Source organism: Apodemus sylvaticus, chromosome 9 (assembly GCF_947179515.1).
Source record: "Apodemus sylvaticus chromosome 9, mApoSyl1.1, whole genome shotgun sequence".
Classification (NCBI taxonomy): Eukaryota; Metazoa; Chordata; class Mammalia; order Rodentia; family Muridae; genus Apodemus; species Apodemus sylvaticus.
The window spans coordinates 66498047-66517537 of NC_067480.1; the positions used below are offsets into that span (position 1 = coordinate 66498047).

Consider the following 19491-nt stretch of genomic DNA (forward strand, 5'->3'; position numbering starts at 1 on the left):
ACTTCATAGAAAAAGAACAATAACCTCCCCCCCCCCCCCAAATCAGGGGGTTCAATAAGGAAACAGTCTGGTAGGCCATATGAGATTCTGTACATCAACCTAAAGAGAAAAAGAAAAACCCCTCAAATACAATAAACTCCACCCTTTCAGCTGCTTCTCAAGTAGACTTCTCTCCTCTCCTCCAGTCTTCTTTACAAACTAGAGTCTCTCGCCAGGCATGGCGTGGCACACCTTTAATGCAGCAATTAAGAGGGCAGAATTTTGACACTAGCCTAATCTTCACAGCAATGCAGCAAGTTCCAGGCCAGATGGGGCTATGTGGTAAGACCCTGCCTCAAAGAACAACAAACACCCAGCAAACTGGCTTCCCTCTCAATAACTAATGCAAGTCTTCCTTTTGACTATGCAGGCCTGACTTCAACAGCAACCCCTTTAAGAACCATCCTCCTATGAACCGACTTCCTTCTTCCTCTTTTGAGACATGTCCTCATCAGTCTGATTAACTGTGCTCTTTCCTTAATTTTTATCCTTTAAGGATGATCATGGTCCCCTAAACTCCATCATTGGGGCTCTTTTACTCTGTAGTTAATCGGAGTACTTTCAATCTCATCCCTAGTTCTAATAGCTACCCACCACTGATACTAATATAGCAAAGTTGTACTTACTTCCTGCGCTGTCAAAAAAACCGAATTTAGCACATTAAAATGTTGTAAGATATGTTATTTAGTTTTTACCCCACTGTCCATCTGTGAACTTTTCTATTATATACCATACTAGAGTCATAGTCTGTCAGACAATTCTGTTCTTTACCTTAATTATAACAGCGTAAGTCTGACTAATCTACTAACCTTTGTCTTTTTCTTTTCCAGCAAAGCTCCACAATATCACACAAACATATCTAAATCCTACATAAATACCAATGTCATCTCTTAAATACTCTGGTCAAGATAGTGGAACAAGTTCATGTGGAAAACTCTTCTCATCGATGCAAACGATATAGGGGTGATAAAAACCAATGTTTAATTTCAAAAGAACTGACACCATAAATGACAGGCAAAGGTAAAGTTGTATGTGTAATCTACATAATGGGGAGTGCCAGCTGGAGGAAGAGGTCTTAAGTGATAAGATCAGAGACAGGATGCCTCATTGGGAAATTAGAACCTAGCAGAGGATTGAAATCAGTCTTACAACCTGGAACATGGAGCTCACATAATGGCTCCCTGGAAGAAACAAAATGACTTACATATTGTGACCACTGTCTATGGCTGCTTGCCAAGGTCACAGGAAGACCAAGGACCAGGCTAGGACAAGCTGCAGTCAGGGAGGAGTCTGGGAGTCTTGGCAGGATGAGGCATGAACTACAACTTAACACTGGTTTCACACTGGGACTAGGGAAGAGGTAGGCACTGGACTGTTAGAGTGTAAGCATGGAGAACAACAGAAACAAACCACGATCCCTAATCTTGCAAATACAAGTTTCAAGCCACATAAAATTGTGGTGAATAAAACTCTTCTGTCAGAAAAAATGGAAATGACAGAATATTGGAAATGATTCTGAACTTAAGTGTTGTAACATGGTTCTAAACCAAATAAACAGCATCAATTATATCAGAACGTAAGTAAGCAAGCTGGGATAGCTATGAATAATGTTTAGAAAAAAATGAAAACATGTTCCAAGTTCTGAAAAATACAGTTTGAGGAATAAAAAATCAGGTGGCAATAAGACATTCTCTCACCTTGAAGTAGAGCTAAAAATATTAATGAGAGGACAGATGTCAAAAAGGACAATCTGACAACCTAACAAAAAATTTCAAACCAGAACTCAGGGGCATTGCTATCCATAATAAAGATTCTTCCTAGAGTCAAACACATACAAAAGAGACCCTTATCACAAAGGGAAGAGATATGTAGATATCCAGCATTCTCAATGGCCAACATACGTGTCATTCTAGTCCAAAAGGAGAAACATGGTTGGTAAATGTTACAATTAAAGATAAGTACTGGGGGACAGAAAAAAAGAGAGAGGTCACAGCCAGGAGCAGTGGGGGTCGGGGGAGATAGGATTGGTTTTGACCAAGAATGAGAAAGCACAGAAGGAAATTCTGACATTAGAAAAGTCAAGAATACAAGCCAGAGTATGGTGTGTGGACGGATGGCTGGTGGAACAGAAACAACTGCATGACGCAAAGAAAGAACAGCAGAGAGATCGGACTGCGATTGCGTACAGACATTCCAAAGTTAGCAGACACTCTTCAGCACTTGAACTAGAACATTGTTAACACATGTATTATACATTCTTCCATGCCAAAATAAGCATGTGAAGACACAGCAAAATCCTGTTGTCTATGAGAGATTACCAGAGGTCTTTATATAAATCTGTCTCTAAAACCAGGGGAAACAAATCAAAATAAAACAAATAAACAAACAAAAAACAAAAATCAAATTTAAAAAAATTATCTGGTCATGTCTCAAAACAGTGAAAAAACTTACGCACTGCAGGACTGACTCATGAGAATCCTAGCCACATACTGAATCACAGCTAATAAAGTCTAGACAACTGCTTTCCACACCTGAGTATAAGGACTAGGTAAAACTATAGATCTGCCTAGCTGACTTAAGAACTAGCATTTGATACTAATCTTAACAAATTTCCATGTGATGCCCAAAACTATTAGCCTACATAGTGACAATGTACACAAATCAATTATAATTAATTTAACTTTGTCTTTGAAATTAAAATAAAGAAAGGTGATATACCCAAATAGCACCTGGAGAGAACTAGCCTCCCAGGAGTGTGGAAAAGCCTGTGAGCACAGGTAAGACCACCACTTCAGCAGGAAGGGACCTGCCCCGAACCCTCAGGATACGAGAACCAATGTGCAGCATGGGAAAGGAGCCTTCTGGTTTCCTTCAGCGCCCTGAGCTGATCCTGTGCCACAGGGCTCCATACCCAAATAGTGCCTATAGAGAGCTAGCCTACCAGGAGTGCAGAAAAGCCAGTGAGTGCAGGTAAAAATACCACTGCTCCTCAGAGGGTCCCTCCCAGAACCCTCAGGATACAGGAACCAAGGAAAAGCTGGGGATAGGATCCTTCTGGTTTCTGTCTCCACCCCAGAGCTGACACTGTACACAGCTCTCCATATCTAAATTCCTCCCAGAAAGAACTGGTCTCCCAGGAATATTGACGTAGAGGCTTGCAGGAGGGACAAGCCACAGTCTGAGACAATAAAAGGAACTAACATCAGAGATAACCAGATGGCAAGAGCAAGGGCAAGAACACAAGCAACAGAAACCAAAGCTACTTGGCATCATTAGAACCCAGTTCTCCTACTACACCAGAAAAGCAAGACACTGAATAACAATCACATCTGATAATAACGATAGAGGACTTTAAGAAGGACATAAATAACTCTCTTAACGAAATATAAGAGAATACAGGTAAGCAGGTAGAAGTCCTTAAAGAAACACAAAAATCCCTTAAGGAATTACAGGAAAATACAACCAAAGAGGGAAAGGAATTGAACAAAATAAATCCAGGATCTAAAAATGGAAATAGAAACAATAAAAAAAAAATCACAAAGGGCGACAACACTGGAGATACAAAACCTAGGAAAGAGATAAGGAGTAAAAGACATAAGCATCATCAACAAATACAAGAGACAGAATAGAGAATCTCAGGTGCAGAAAATAACATAGAAAACATTGATACATCAGTCAAAGAAAATGCAAAATGCAAAAAGCTCCTAACCCAAAACATCCAGGAAATCCAGGACACAATGAGAACCAAACCTAAGGAAAATATAGAAGAGAGCGAAGAATCCCAACTTAAAGGGCCAGTAAATATCTTCAACAAAATTGTAGAAGAAAACTTCTCTAACTCAAAGAAAGAGATGCCCATAAACATACAAGGAGCCTATAGAACTCCAAATAGATTGGACCAGAAAAGAAAATCTCCTGTCACATAATAGCAAAAAACACCAAATGCACAAAACAAAGAAAATATTAAAAGCAGTAAGGGGAAAAGGTCAAGTAAGATATAAAGGCAGACCTATCAGAATTACATTAGACTCCTCACCAGAGACTACGAAAGCTAGAAGATCCTGGACAGATGTCATACAGACCCCAAGAGAACACAAATTCCAGTCCAGACTACTATACCCAGTAAAACTCTCAATTACTGTAGATGGAGAAACCAAGATATTTCATGATAAAACCAAATTTATACAATATCTTCCCACAAATCCAGCCCTACAAAGGATAATAGATGGAAAACGCCAACAAAAGGAGGGAAACTACATCCTAAAAATGACAAGAAAGTAATCTTCTTTCAACAAATCCAAAAGATAGCCACACAAACATAAAAAAAAAAATCAAAAATAACAGAAAGCAACAATCACTGTTCCTTAATATCTCTTAACATCAATGGACTCAATTCCCCAATAAACAGACAGAGAGGATAAGTAAACAGACTGGATAAGTAAACAGGACTCAGCATTTTGCATGGCAGTGACAAAGACAGAAAGTACCTCTGGGTAAAAGACTGGAAAACAATTTTCCAAGCAAATGCTCAAATGAAACAAGCTCGTTTAGCCTTTATAATATCGAATAAAATTGACTTTCAACCAAAAGTCATCACAAAAGATAAGGAAGAACACTTCATACTCATCAAAGGAAAAATCTACCAAGAAGAACTCTCAATTCTGAACATCTATGCTCCAAATGCAAGAGCACCCAAATTCATAAAAGAAATTTTACTAAAGCTCAAAGCACACATTGCACCTCACACAATAATAATGGGAGACATCAACGCCCCACTCCCATCAATGGACAGATCAGCAAAACACAAAATAAACAGAGACACAGTAGAAACTATCAGAAGTTATGAACCAAATGAATTTAACAGATATCTATAGAACATTTCATCCTAAAACAAAAGAATATACCTTCTGAGCACTTCATGGTACCTTCAAAAAATTGACCATATAATCGATAACAAAACAGGCCTCAACAGATACAAAAAGATTGAAATAATTCAATGTATCCTATCAGATCACCATGGACTAAGGCTGGTTTTCAATAACAACAAAAACAATAGGAAGCCCACATACACAGGGAATCTGAACAATGCTCTGCTCAATGATAACTCTGTCAAGGAAGACATAAAGAAAGATTTAAAGACTTTTTCGAATTCAATAAAAATGAAGCCACAACATACCAGAAAGTTATGCGACACAATAAAAGCAGTGATAAGAGGAATACTCATAGCTCCTTTTTAAAAAGAAACTGGCAAGAGCATATACTAGCAGCTTGACAGCACACCAGAAAGCTCTAGAACTAAAAGAAGCAAATACACCCAAGAGGAGTAGACAGCAGGAAATAATCAAAATCAGGGCTGAAATCAACCAAGGAGAAACAAACAAACAAACAAACAAAAAACTATACAAAGAATCAACTAAACCAGGAGCTGGTATTTTGAGAAAAATCAATAAAATAGATAAATCCTTAGCCAGACTAACCAGAGAGCACAGAGACAGTATCCAAATTAACAAAATCAAAAATGAAAAGAGGCATGTAACAACACAAACTGAGGAAAGCCTCAACACAATTGGAAAATGTGGATGAAATGGACAATTTTCTACACAGATACCAGGTACCAAAGTTAAGTCAGGATCAGATACCCCGTCTAAATATTCCCAAATAACCCCTAAAGAAATAGAAATAGTCATTAAAAGTATCTCAATCAAAAAAAGTCCAGGACCACATGGGTTTAGTGAAGAGTTCTATCAGACCTTCAAAGAAGACCTAATATCGATACTCTTCAAACTATTCCACAAAATAGAAAAAGAAGGATCACTACCCAATTCATTCTATGAAGCCACAGTTATGCTGATACCAAAACCTCACAAACACTCAACAAAGAAAGAGAACTTCAAACCAATTTTCCTCATGAATATAGATATATTGAATATGCAAAAATATTCAATAAAATTCTCACAAACTGATCATTGTTTGTGAGAATGACAAACAAAATGATCATTCACCATGATCAATTAGGCTTCACCCCAGGGATGCAAGGATGGTTCAATATACAGAAATCCATCAATATAAACCACTACATAAACAAATTCAAAGAAAAAAAACCGCATGATCATTTCATTAGATGTTGAAAAAGCATTTGACAAAATTCAACATCCCTTCCTGTTAAAACTCTTGGAAAAAATAGGAATTCAAGGCCCATACCTAAACACAGTAGGCAATATACAGCAAACCGACAGCCAACATCAAACTAAATGGAGAGAAACTTGAAGCAATCCCACTAAAAACAAGGCTGCCCTCTCTCTCCCTATTTATTCAATATAGTACTTGAAGTTCTAGTTAGAGCAATTAGACAACAAAAGGAGGTCAAGGGATACAAATTTGAAAGGAAGAAGTCAAAATATCACTATTTGCAGATGATATGATAGTACAATTAAGTGACCCAAAAAACTCCACCAGAGAACTCCTACAGCTGACAAACAACCTCAGCAAAGTGGATGGATATAAAAGTAACTCAAACAATTCAGTAGCCTTCCTATACTCAAAGGATAAACAGGCTAAAAAAGAAATTAGGGAAATGATACCCTTCACAATAATCACAAACAATATAAAGTATCTTGGTGTGACTAACCAAACAAGTGAAAGATCTGTAGGTCTTCAAGTCTCTGAAGAAATCTAAGACCCCAGAAGATGGAAAGATCACCATGCTCATTAATTGGCAGGATTAATATAGTAAAAATGGTCATCTTGCAAAAGCAATCTACAGATTCAATGCAAGCCCCATCAAAATTCTAACTCAATTCTCCATAGAGTTAGAAAGAGCAATGTTCAAATTCAGTTGAATTAACAAAAAACCCAGGATAGCGAAAACTATTGTCAACATAAAAGAACTTATGTGGGTTAAACACAACAAAAGGAGGTCAAAAGGATACAACTGAAAAGGAAGAAGTCAAGATATCACTATTTGTAGATGATATGATTGTATACTTAAGTGACCCCAAAAATTCCACCAGAGAACTCATATAGGTTATAAACAACTTCAGTAAAGTGGCTGTATATAAAATTAACTCAAACAAGTCAGTAGATTTTTCTATACTCAAAGGATAAACAGAAAGAAATTAGGGAAATGACACCCTTCACAATAGTCAGAAATAATATTACATACCTGGTTGTGACTCTAACCAAACAAGTAAAGATCTGTATGACAAAAACTTCAAGTCTCTGAAGAAAGACCTCAGAAGGTGTAAAGAAAGAAATCGAAGAAGACCTCAGAAGATGTAAGGATCCATGCTCATGGATTGGTACAATGAATATAGTAAAAATGGCCATCTTGGTGAAAGCAATCTATAGATTCAATGCAATCCCCATCAAAATTCCAACTCAATTCTTCATAGAGTTAGAAAGAGCAATTTGCAAATTCATTTGGAATAAGAAAAAACCTGGATAGCAAAAACTATTCTCAACAATAAAAGAGGTTCAGGGGGAATCACTAACCCTGACCTCAAGCTATATTACAAAGCAATAGTGATAAAAAACTGTATGGTATTGGTACAGAGACAGGCAAGAAGATTAATGGAATAGAACTGAAGACCCAGAAATTAACCCACACCCTTATGGTCACTTAATATTTGACAAAGGAGCTAAAAACATCCAGTGGGGGGAAAAACAGCATTTTTAACAAATGGTACTAGTTCAACTGGACGTCAGCATGTAGAAAAATAGAAATCGACCTACAAAGCTCAAGTCCAAGTGGATCAAGGACCTCTACATAAAACCAGACACAGTGAAACTTATAGAGGATAAAGTGGGGAAGAGTCTCAAACACATGGGCGCAGGGGAAAATTTCCTAAACAGAACACCAATGGCTTTTGCTCTAAGACGAAGAATTGACAAATGAGACCTCATAAAACTGCAAAGCTTCTGTAAGGCAAAGGACACTGTCAATAGGACAAAATGGCAACCAACAGATTGGGAAAGGATCTTTACCTACATTTGATAGAGGGCTAATATCCAATATATACAAAGAACTCAAAAAGCTGGACTCCAAAGAATCAAATAAGGCCATGTTGTCAAACTGCTTTCTAATACTCCTGGACTGGTACCTGGACTTGGTACTCCTGGACTGTGCTGCATCTAGACTTCATCAGAGAAGCTTACTGCAGTGGATGATAATACAAAACTCCACAAAAATGACAAGAGTAAGTGCTGGTGCTGTGTTGGGCCTAAAAAAACTGCTGTATTACCCCGCTAAGGCTCAGGGGCCATTACACAAGAGGAGGCAGAAAGAATGTTGGAATGAAAAAGACAAGAAAAGACACGTTCCATGACCATTAGGATCTTTAGGAAACGTAAGAGTTTACATGCAGTAGAACACATAAGACACAAAGAGGGGGAAAAACAATTTAAGCTTTGAGTAACTGATGGGAATATAACAAAGGATAATATATTTGGGTTGTAGAGTAGGAATGAATATTCTCATTTGTGAGATACAAGAGAGAAAATACTGGACCTTTAAAGAGGAAATGCAATCCTAGTGTAATACTGGGATTTGTATTGATTTTGTATAGTTATAATTATATTCCATCTAAGGTTAGAATTAATTAGGTCTTTATAATTAATGTTTAGAACAAAGATGGAAACAAATAAGCACATAAACATAATACAAGCCTAGAGGGCTGGGCGCAGAGCCCAGTGATCGAAGGCCCACCACTGGTGTGAGGTGCTAGGTTAGACCCCAATCTCTGAGAAAGAAAATTACATATGAAATATGATAGATAAAGCCAGGGCTGGCAGCCCAAGCCTGAAACTCTAAGTTCTCTTAAGTTCTACAGAGTTCAAACCTATGCTGGGCAACATACCAAGACATGACTGAAAAATAAAATGGGGGGGGGGGGTAGAAGAGGGACTTGGAAGATAGCTCAGTGTAATAGTAACTGTTGTACACACCAGGTTCAGGTTCAATGCCCAGAACAATGTATGTGTATATGTATGTATATGTGTATGTGTGTACATACACACACACAGCTGATGATATTAGGAAGGAGGAGCAAGTTAAGGGAGGTAGCATCATCTGGCAGCACAGAGCCAAACGGCACTACCTAAAGCTGAAAGACCAACAGAGGGCAAGGCAGAAAGACAAATAAAGGACGAACAAGATCTAGCCTTCTTTTCTATAATGTAAAGAGAAGATCCTAAATTGAAAATTAATTTTCAAAAAAAAAAAATCAACGTAAATAAAAAGGTAACAGGCCGAGACCGGGAAGGTCAGCTTTGCATTCTATTGTTTGCCTTACAACACTTCTTACTGACCACCTCACCATGAGGGAGAGTTGTGAAAGGTAAATTCTGCAGTGTACCTGAGATTCTTCACAGTGCTGCTCAACAGAGTCCATGTTGCTCATTACAGCAGTTCCCAGAACTGACATTAGAGCCATCCTGTGATCTGGAACTCTGCTTTTCTGCCAAATAACTGCCTGGGGACAAGAAAACATAAATGCATTTAAGATTGAGTGAACTCAAAACCTCACAGTGTTTACATACTTAGCATGTATCCTCGATGTTTACTCTGTCATTCAGAAGAACTCATGAGCTACGCTCTAAAAGAACAAACCCTGGTTCTACATTTTAAGCTGTACATGCAGAAATGTGTAACCAAGCTGGGCGGTGATGGCACATGCCTGTAATCCTAGCACTCTGGGAGGCAGAGGCAGGCGAATTTCTGAGTTTGAGGCCAGCCTGGTCTACAGAGTGAGTTCCAGGACAGTCAGGGCTATACAGAGAAACCCTGTCTTGAAAGAAAAAACAAATAAAAAACAAACAAACAAACAAACAAACAAAAGAAATGTGTAACCTGATCAACCCCCAGTCCTTTCCTTACAATTTCATAAAATACTCTCTCTCTAACTTTTAGAATAGAAACTATATAAACTATAGAAAGTATATGTACAGTTAAAGTTTCTCCCCCTCCTCCCAAAACTGACAGTTATGCTACAGGATTACTGTCAATAATTAAACCGTTGTAAAAATTTGAAAAAAAAAAAGTACTTTAAAATGACGTTTTCTGGTACTCTGTTTTAATAAACAGAGAACGTTTCTGACATAAATACTGAATCTCACATAAATAAATGCTGCATAGTGAGCAGATCCATTTTACTATTGCATATTGTAGGTAGATCAAGAGACACAATCAAGAGACTAGCCCAAAGGTTGCTATGTTTAATTAGAGTTGAAAACACTCAAGAATTTGTCAATATAGAAAACATTTATTCACCCATCCACCAACTATTCACCCAGTCTCTTGTAAGTCCTGATGAAAATATTTGAGGAACTTACGAGAAAACATTATCAGCATCCTGGGGACAAGAAGAGGGTAAGGGAACTGGAGTGGTCACAGCGAGTGAAGAGGAGAGACAGGACAGTGTCATGCACAGAAGAGTCTTTGACAGCAAGCAGTTCTTTCTCTGCGGCAACAAAGAAGTGACCACTGTGACCGCTGTATTTAATAGTCAGGAGAGTGGCCCCAGTTCTAGAAGTGCAAGCAGGGCCAAACTGCAATAATTTGGGTAGTGGCGAAATAATAGGGCCATGCATTTCCCTCAAGATCTCTGAGTGATAGGGCACTACTGGAGGCAGAGGGGTACACTTGCATGTTGTTGCGGAGGCCTGAGGCATGTAAGTTCATCATGTGTGTGTGTGTGTGTGTGTGTGTGTGTATGTGTGTGTGTGTGTTGCCCAGCTGAGGTAGTCTTTCAGTTGTTTATGCCATGCAGAAAAACACAACCAGTGTCAGAAAAAGAAGGTTTTAGCTTCTCAATGCAATGTAGAACTTTGGCAACTCAATAAACCTGTATACTCTTTGGGAGTTTTATAATTTTTTTTTCTGAAAATTATAAAAAATGGAGGAAGAGGCTTATTACACACAGGGTAGGGATATAGAAAGACAGGGAAGAAAGAGAAAGGGAAAGAAAGGATGAGTGAACCAAGCTGTGCACCAAAGCAAGCCAGTCAGGAGTCCTTAGTGAGGCCAGGGACCTGCAGTCAGGACATCCTCCCAGTATGACACACAGTAAGAGCAGGAGGGAGGGAGGTGCTCTTCTGGAATCTCAAAGAACAAGCACACAGTCAGACAATGACTCAGGAGTGTAAGGGAGGACCATTCTGAGAGTTCTGCTTATGCCATCAACTAAGGACTAATTCACTGCCTGCGCGGTACCTCTGATCCATAAACTAAGGGACATTTTCACAATCATTTCAGATAGCTATTATCTTGAGTAAACCAAAGCTCAAAGAAACCAATTTTCTTAAATAAACACTCCTGGAACCAACTCTATTCTTCCCCTTGCCCCCATCCTTTAATTGGCTCTAAAACTATTTTTGGCATTCCAACTTTTTTTTTTCTAGTCAAAGAAAGCATTAATTTAGGAACCAACTTGGATTTTAAGAATCCTTAAAACAGTAAAATATTTGACTGACAAATGCATTTTTTTATAATTACCATTTGTGGCCAGGTGATATCTTGTGGAACTTCCAATTACTGTTTAGATAAATTTATTTTAAAAACTACAGGCAACACACTGCTGACTGATGGGACATATACACAAAAGTATGAAGGCACAGATTGGGCTAGAAGTGAAGTGTAGAAGAGCAAAATTCTGAATGGCTGACCACTGCATTTACATGCGTTTACTGTTTCTTCTATAAAACACTGGAACGATCTTAACTAAGAACGAAATGTGATCAGAATTGGTTGTTTTGCAAGAGTGACTTAGTGAGATCTGAAGTTATAAAAAACAATAAGAAACCACTGTTACTGTATTTATCCAGGGCAGAGATTCCCAGCTCTTTGACAGTGAGCATGAGAAATTAATAAAGTTCATTCACAAAATGTTCCCTTAGGTCTCTGGAAACTGTGGTTTCTGCTGTACTAGCTGTGGTATGGTTACTTTCCATTCTTGAAAATGCTGAGGAATGCAAGCTCAGAAAAACATTTATAAAAAAATTATACTTCTAGTTGTTCACTTATTTATTGACTGACTGTGAAGGCATCTCCTTGTAAGCTATGGCATTAAATCTGAAATAACAGAACCAGCATCCCAACAAGAGGAAAGCACAGTGAAGCAAGCTAAAGGATTTGAAAGAGATGTGATGTGGTGACTTCAAGTGCTGAAGAAAAGGATTGTGGGGGCTTTCCAAACTCTGGCCTGAGAAGCTAAAATCCCAGGAACCCACTCAGCAAGACAGCACATCACTACAACAGTTTTCTAAAGAAACCTGATGCAACTTGGCTTGCTCAACACCGAGTCCCTCATGCGAAGGGCTGCCCCGGATCCCATGGATGAGCCACTAAAGCACTGGTTCTCAACCTGTAGGTCACGCCCCCTTCACAAGGGTGTCCTAAGACCATTGGAAAACACAGATACTTACATGACAATTCCTAACAGTAGCAAAATTACAGTTAAGAAAAAGTGATGAACATAGTTTCATGGATGAGGGTCACCACAACATGAGGAACATGGTCACGGCATTAGGAAGATTGAGAATCAGTGCTCTAAGGAATTATATACTGAAGTTTTCTGGGAAAGGCTGGAGCTACAATTAGCTTTCTCACAGCACTAGCTGCCCTACTCCGCACCCTCTGATAAGCACAGACTTTGCTATGTTACTCAAGGAAATCTGAAGCAATCTTTGCTTTCTTCAAGTAAAACAGTTTGTTACATGGTGTACTTACAGATTTGTAGCATTTGTACTACAATTTTAGAAAAAATTATCACTCCAAACAGGAATGGCCTTCCATCTCTCCTTAACCACTACTCTCTTCAGAAAATGGTCTATGTTTTGACTGTTATATGACTGGAATCAGACAGTATGGAGTATTTTATTAAGACCTTGCACAATGTTCTAAATTCCATGACTGGTATACAACCCTATCCTTTTCCAGTGGCTGAGGAATATTCATGCCACACGCCTGATGCATTTTCGTAAGTGTATGATTATTTGGGTTGTTTACAATTTGGACCATTATGAATGATACTGCTATAAACACTGAATTTTTTGTGTGGACATGTTTCATCTCTCCTGGACAAGTACTTAGGGCCTAAGTGCTGGGTCATATGGTATCTCTAGGCAGATGTCTTAAGGTTTCTACTACTGTGAAGAAAGACCATGATCACAGTCACTCTTATAAAGGGAAACATTTGATTGGAGCTGGCTTACAGGTTCAGAGGTGTAGTCCACTATCTTTATGGTAGGAACCATGTCAGTGCAGACAGACACGGTGCTGGAGGAGAAGCTGAGTTTTATACATCTGGACTGACAGGCAACAGGAAAAGAGAGTGGCACTGGGCCTAACTGGGGCTTCTGAAAACCAAAGACCATCCACGGTGACAAAATTCCTCTAACAAGACCCTACCTCCTGAGAGTGCCCACTCCCTGTGAAGCAGTGGGGACCATTTTCATTAAACCAGGACAACTGAGTAGCATACAACCTCTATGTACATTAAGCTTCAAAAAGACAAAGAAATGCTGGTTGTGGCTGCTTTTATAGGTACAGTGGTGACTTAAGGAAAATTGTCGAAATAACAGAGTGGGGAGAAGGTTCCGGACAGTCTGCAGCTGCATGGGAATGAAATTTCCCATAACAAACTGATGCACAATGAAATGTTAGTCACTGAAGCTGCACCCTTCACAGCTGTACCAGCTCTCTGGCCCTGACATAGAGGGGAATGGACTTCTTTCTGTTTGTTCTCTCTCCTCTCCCCTCCCCTCCCTTCCCTTCCCCTCCCCCCTCTCTGCTCTCCTCTCCCCTCCCCTTCCTCTCCCCTCCCCTCCTCTCCTCTCTTCTCTGTCCCTCCCTCCCTCCCTCCCTCCCCCCCTCTGTTCTCCATCATCTCTTCCTTCCATCTGGGGGAGCTTAAACCCCAGGGAGGGGACACATGCTGGGCAACTAGAGTCTCCTCCCTACTATCATATCTACACAAAGCTGTAAGGAAACCATTTCAGTTGCCTGAATCTGAAATATAACCATGTAGCTGTGATCCCACACTGTAGACCTTGGCGGATGTTAGAGAGCTGTCTTCTCATGAATAAATCGTAGTTGCTGACTAATGCCAAGATTCCTGTCTTACTGCCAGGTTTGCTTAAGTCAGTATATAAAATGACTTTAGGAAACTGGTTTTAGAAAATCTGAGCAACACAAGAACAAGAAATATGTTTTTGGTTTTTCTTTACTGTGATGTGAACACTGCTGGAAGCTTGGGAGACCTGAATCACTGGCAATTACTATGAACTGCCATGTCTCTGCAAGGGGCATTGCCCAAACTTAGTATCATTTGGCCTAGCAATGAATAATACAAACATCTGCCAACAAGCAAAACTTCCAGTCTTCCCCAGAAAATAGTTGCTTTCCATACAGAATCCATTATTAAAGAACCTGAAAATTTAATATATTTTTAATAAAACCCTTAGTTCTAGATCATCCACACTACTCTTGTAGTACAGAGATAATCTTACTTCCTCAAGTGTTTGGTATATCTTGCCCTTAGGCTGAAAGCTTAACATATGCTAAAAATACACACACACACCTCCATATGTTTTCTATCTAGGTCACACAAAGCTGGAGCATCTGAGTGTGCCAAGTGAGAATCGGACTCTGGGTAGTCTGATGACAGTGCAAAAGCACCATCAAGAATATATTATTACATGCACACCCTCTGAAGACAGATTTGAGTTAGTCAAATATATCTTGTCCCCATCCCACTTCACTGATAGATACTGTTTGAATAGAGAATGTGTACACACACACACACACACACACACACACACACAATGCAGTTACTAACAAATGCACTGCTAATTCTCTCTGACCATAGGCATCTCTTTCTATAATAAAAGGTAGATGCTACCAGTATGAAATTCAATTGCCGTATTTAAGGAACTGGTTTTTCATTATTTTTCACTGTGTGTGTGTGTGTGTGTGTGTGTGTTTGTGTGAAGGGGAGATGTGCATGCAGAGACACTGGAGTCCCGGGAGTTAGTGATAAGGCTTTTGTGAGCCTCCCAGTGTGAATGCTAGGAAATGAACTCAGATCCTCTGAAAGAGCAGTAAATCCTCTTAGCTACTGAGATAACCCCCTAACCCTGGTTGTTGTACTTGAAATTCTTACTAATAAAGAATTTAAAAGAGTATGTGTTTAAGGCTATAGTCCTAAGTCTTTTCTAAGATGAAAGGGAGAATTTTGATAGGTCTATAGTTCACATAATTTATTGTCCTTAATGTTAAAACTGCTAAAGACTTGAGTTTATTTTCCCTACCAGATAAAGGACAAAAAGAATAATTAGAAATTTGTCTCAATGTATAAAAGGCATGTCTTTACATAGAAAATGGGAGAGGGGGATTCAGGCTATTAAAAATTCATAGAATTGAAAGGTTTTACTATTGGAAATATAAATGAAGATTATATTCAATAAATAAAACAAAAAAAAAAGAAAAAATCCATAGAATTACTCAAAATTTATAAACAAAAACTAATGTAGTCATATAAAGAGATATATGGGAAATGCTTAATCATGCAGTTTAGAGTGACTTGTTTTTGAGACAGTGACTCCTGTTCTCACAGAGCTCAGACTGGCTTCCAACTCGATACATAGCCAAGGATGACGAAGAACTTCTGATCTTCATACTACAAGCATATAACACCATATCTAGTTCTTGGTATCGGGGCTAGGGATCAACCTGAGCCTTTTCTTCTCTGTAGCCACTCTTACTTCTCCATAACTCTGTAAATGAAGCTGGCAGTGAAAGAGGCAAACAAATATCTCTACAGTGTAGCTCTTCACTGCTTGCTTTGTTAATCAAGTGGTAAAGTGTGGGACTAATAGATATATCTAGCCTACAATTGATTAGGTTTACTCTTCAATCTGCCTACTCAGCAAAAAGTTTCTACTTGTATGGTAAAAATACTTTTCACTTTAAAAGTATTATTTCTGGGATTATGTGAAATTAAAAAGCTTCTTGGAGAATGAAATTAAACCTGTAGGTACAGGTTTTACCTTGTATAAAACCTAACACTACATGGATCAAAGACATAAACATGAAATCTCAAACACTGAATCTGCTAGAAGAAAATTATAAGCAATATACTACACCATATAGGTACAGGAATGGACTACTTGAATATGACCCCATTTATGCAGAAATTGGGGACAAGAGCTGACAACTGGACTTCATAAAACTAAAAAGCTCTTCAAAGCTAAAGAACAATCGAGTGAAGAGGAAGCCAACGAAGGGAAGGTAATTATGCCAGATGTACAGAGGATTAATATCCAGAAAGAAGTAAAAAAAAAAAAGTCAAAATAAACAAACAACTCATCCATTCAAAAAAACAGGTGTGGGATATGAACAGAGTTCCCAAAAGAAATAAAAATGGCTAAGAAATAATTCAAAAAGCCTCATTGTCTTTAACAATTAAGGAAATCCAAGTGACAATATCACAGAGATGTCATCTTACCCAAGTCAGAATGGTAAAGACCAACAAAAAAACTGACAACAAATGCTAGAGAGGATGTGGAGAAAAGAGAAACCTCTCATTTACTGTTAGTGGGACCGCAAACTGGTCCAGTCATTCTGCAAGTTAGCGTGGAAACCTTCAGAATGCTAAACGTGAATTTTCCAGATGACCCAAGAATACCACTCCTAGGTAAATTCCCAAAGGACACAGCAGCCTATTTTTCCCCCACAGAACACCTGCACAGCCAAGTTCACTGCTGCTCTATTCACAGTAGATAGGAAGTGTAAACAATCTAATGTCTTTTAACTGATGAATGTATAATGTAAATGTGATAATTTTGTAAATACGGAATAAATTCATCTATAAAGAAAAATGAAATCATGAAATTTACAGGTAAATGGAGGATAGATGTAGAAAGATCTTTATTGACTGAAAGACAAACATTCTCTCTCATGTGCAGTTCCTAGCTCCAAGAGACATGTATATTGCATAGGGTAACTGCAGAAACTAAAAAGGTAAAATGAGACCAGAGTGTAGTGGTAGGCGGGTGGGAAGCAGAGAGAATAATAAGGTACAAGTGATTTGAAGAGGGAAATGAGAAACATGTTGTGGGGGGAGCTCAATGAGGGAGCAGAGAAAAGATAAGTATAGAAGAAGCAAAGTAAAGAAGAAAGTAAAATAAAAGTAAGGATATCTGAAAAAGTTGTAAGGAATCATATTCTTACCTATGTAAAGTTACATATAATACACACAGAGTCTCTCTCTCTCTCTGTATATATGTATATATAGATATATCTCTATATATCTCTTTCTTTTTTTTTAATAGGACGATCTGTACTCTAAAGATTTTATTTATTTATTTTATGTATATGAGTACGCTGTAGCTGTACAGATGGTTGTGAGCCATCATGTGGTTGCTGGGATTTGAACTCAGGACCTTCAGAAGAGCAGCCAGTGCTCTTAACTTCTGAGCCATCCTTCCAGCCCTATCTATAACTTTCTCTGTGTGTATACACACACACACACATACACACACACACATACACACACATGAGAGAGGGGGAGGGAGGGGGAGGAGAGGAGAGAGGAGGGGAGAGGAGGGGAGGGGAGGGGAAAGGGAGATAAAGAAGAGAGTTTAAATGAAAAATTTCCAATTTTTCATCTGAGCTAACAATGTTCTCCACAAAAGCCAAAGACCGCCTAACAGAAAACTCAGGCTTGAGAAGTCCCCATTTGAACTGCTGGTCAGGGTTGTCCAAGAACTCACAAAATATAGGGTATTGCTGTTGCCCTTCGTTACCTTCCAAAGTAAGTCCCCACTGCACATGACACTATGTACTTTGAACACAGGACCCAAAGGATCACAGCTCGATCTGACCTGAAAGCCTCCTCCCTGAGAACTACTTTCATGGCATGAGAAGACCAGGCAAATACCTAAATAGAGGGAAATAGTCAACAGTCCTATCTAGCGCTTGTACTTATAAACAAATACAAGAACCAGCACGGCATAACTGTAGGGTGCGATAGTGGCATACACACCTTGGCAGTACCCAACAGCTCTCAAATTGGACTTAACAAGAGGAAAATCATGCCTGGTGTTGGAAACTTAGCTAACTACCTTGGGCTAGTGAAATCATGGATCTTGGAGAAAAACCTTCAACAATCATTTTACAAAATCCTTATACCTATACATATGTCTCACCTCTTGTAACTTGACTATAACTGGAATGAACTACATTCAGAAATGGAGAGCACACCTACAATCCAGATCTTGAGCCTGGAAAACAGTTTCTGGTCCAGATCTTGACATGGAGATCTTGAGGCATAGTAGCCATGAAAAGCTAAGGCCCAGGCCCAGTAGTACATTTTCCATCCCAAGAGACTGAGGCAAGTACACCTCTGAGTTCAAGGTCAGCTTGGGACAAAAGATGTTCCAAATCGAGGCCTGACGGTATACATCTTTAGTCTGGACCACACCTTCTGCTGTAAGCCTACGTAAGGACGCTGGAAGAAGGAAGACTCACTGTTCTTTGCCTGCTTGTACTTACTTGCCAGCACACCTGTTGGAACCTACTTCAGGATTCCAGTTTACTCAGAAGAGCAGGTGAAATATCTAGCTTTGTGGCTAGCTAGATTCTTAGACTTGCCATTTACAGCTGCCCACTGATGATCCAAGTGCAGACTTTAAGTCATTACAATAAATTCCCTCTATATAGAGAGACATTCCATAAGTTCTGTGACTCTAGAGAACCCTGACTAATACACGCCTCATCCAAAAACCAACAAACAAAAGAAGCCCTTGACTTCCTACTATAGATAGATTGCACATCTTGCTTACTCACAGTAGGTAAGCCATGGAACTATCCTAGTCTCTATCTGCAGAGAAGTAGATAAGGAAAATGTGCCCATATACACAATGACATTTTATTCTGCAGTAAAGAAAAATAAATTCATGGTATTTTTAGAAAAATATTAGAAATTATTATTTTAAGTGAAATATCCCAGACACAGAAAGGCTAATACTACATAATTTGTCTCATATGTAAATCTTAGATTTAATTTTAATTTTTTTAATGTTCACGTCTGTTTTGCTTGCATGTATGTCTGTGTGTATCAAGCATGTGCAGTGCCTACAGAGGCCAGAAGGTGTCGGATCCTCTGGAACCAGAGTTACAGAACATTATGAGCCACCATAAGGAAGGAAGTGGGAGAAAAGATCATCAAAAACAAGCATTGCATCATCTCATTGTATTTTAGTGTGTGGGAGTTGGGAGGGCAGGAGAAAGGGAAGAAAGAGAGAAGGAAAGAAAGGAAAAGAAGAAAAGCTCACTGCTTTCTATCTTGATGTTTTCTCTGTGATTTTTTTAAAAAAAAATTCTGTAATAACATTTTTGCATGTATACTTTTGTGGGGGTAGGCACACGTGCAAGCAGATGTCTACAGAAGCTAG

The 19491-nt window shown here is 38.8% G+C and overlaps 1 protein-coding gene across 6 annotated transcripts in view; it reads right to left on the reverse strand.

Annotated features, from left to right (window-relative positions):
* Positions 1-19491, reverse strand: part of Pms1 (PMS1 homolog 1, mismatch repair system component) — a 107512-nt gene that overhangs the window by 18015 nt on the left and 70006 nt on the right. For 4 of the 6 annotated variants that reach the window (XM_052192169.1, XM_052192167.1, XM_052192171.1 and 1 more), the window contains one exon: positions 9393-9509. The exons of the other annotated variants lie outside the window; for them this stretch is intronic. In XM_052192169.1, the coding sequence (XP_052048129.1) occupies positions 9393-9509 (117 nt within the window). The remainder of the gene's footprint in view (positions 1-9392; positions 9510-19491) is intronic. 6 annotated transcript variants of the gene reach the window in all.